The sequence below is a fragment of the Cariama cristata genome, unplaced genomic scaffold, assembly GCF_000690535.1.
Source record: "Cariama cristata isolate BGI_N322 unplaced genomic scaffold, ASM69053v1 scaffold11759, whole genome shotgun sequence".
Lineage (NCBI taxonomy): Eukaryota > Metazoa > Chordata > Aves > Cariamiformes > Cariamidae > Cariama > Cariama cristata.
In genome coordinates, this window is record NW_009634059.1 from 34860 (window position 1) to 36265 (window position 1406).

Genomic DNA, 1406 nt, shown 5'->3' on the forward strand with positions numbered 1-1406 from the left:
TCAGGATTTTGCCAGCTTAAGTGTTCTCTGAAGTTCCTGAAGTTGCATGTTGCCTTGAGTAATCATCATCCTGATCACATCCTGTAAAACAAAATGGAATCTACTCAACTGAACATCTGTACGCAGCACAGATTTTACACAAAGCATGCAAATTTTAACACATTACAATACATACAATTCTTACCAGCACTATTGTGATCTATTTCTTTGTGTGAAGTAACGCTCTTGTCACTGAGATGGTTAAAACAGGTGAACGAATGAATTAATTTTGTCCAATTCCTTAATGATGTGTTTGGGGGATGGTTACAGCTTTGCTTTAAAACTCAGTTTTGAACTGGATTCAAACTCCTAATGATGTTTTCTTTACGCCTCTGTTGTCTACTACCTTTGCAAGTAAAAGTAAGTAGTGACAACCACACTCCGGCATTGTGAAGACAGGTGTTTTACGGAGCCAGTGGATGTTTCGCTCAATGTTAGTTTTATCTAAGTACTGTAATGCTTTGTCTGCATAATTCAGCCACCAATTCCTCGAGAACTGGCTAGAAAAAGGAACAAACTGGAAAGCAGGGGACAGGAGAGATATAAGAAATGTAAAGGCTTCTGCATTTCATGCATGCTTCATATCCACAACCATCCAATTTGACTGTATATTCCGCCTCAATACAGGTGAAATTAAAGATGAAAAAAAAGGAAGCTATAGAAAGCCTGACCATTAGTAAGTTTATGTTAGTTATTGTATCATTTGATACCATTTTGCTGATTTGTGGTTTAAGTGGGATTTGTTGATTTTTAGCTTTTGATTCTGGATTACTGTCTGGAAAGCAGAGAAACTACTACTACTACCAATGGGTGGGAATAATATTTAGAGATGCTGAATCATTTTTTCACATAAATGCTCCTTAAGAGACAACGGTAACAGGAGCCTTCTCAGCAGTCTAGACGTGACACCCACGTAACAGCACAGCGATCATTCCCAAGGGCGGGCAGAGTTGCGGGTTCTCAATCCTCACCTCTTCTGTAGCATCCTTATTTCTCCTGAATTCCTCCCTGGCCCAGTCCTTTAAGTAGTGGCGATCTGCTTCAGCAGGGACCTCACGAATAGCCCGCAGGATCTTTCTGTATAACTGAAGAACCTGCTGTCGCCTCAGGAACTGGGAAGGAGAGAGGGCAGTCTATCCGCTGTCCCAGGACAGGCTGCTGTGAGCTGTACCCTCAGCAGCTCCGTTTGCTTTGAGGGACACGTAAACAAAGCTCCACATCACCTTTTCTAAAAGAGACGCAGTATCGCCTAAGCTCCCAGCCCAAGCAATTTAAGTTTGGAACACGCCAAGTGTGGACCACGTTCTTGTGACAGGGCTAGCTGTACGCGCCAATGCAGCGCTCCGAGGGCGAGGGCCAGCTCTCCT

At 43.1% G+C, this 1406-nt stretch overlaps 1 protein-coding gene across 1 annotated transcript; it reads right to left on the bottom strand.

Annotated features, from left to right (window-relative positions):
- On the bottom strand, positions 1-1172 carry LYRM2 (LYR motif containing 2; the record flags this gene model as incomplete). The annotated part of the gene is made up of 2 exons (XM_009707024.1): positions 1-81; positions 1011-1172. Coding segments are annotated over 2 exons (243 nt in total), but the record flags the coding sequence as incomplete, so codon positions are not given.
- Positions 1173-1406: the final 234 nt, after the last annotated feature.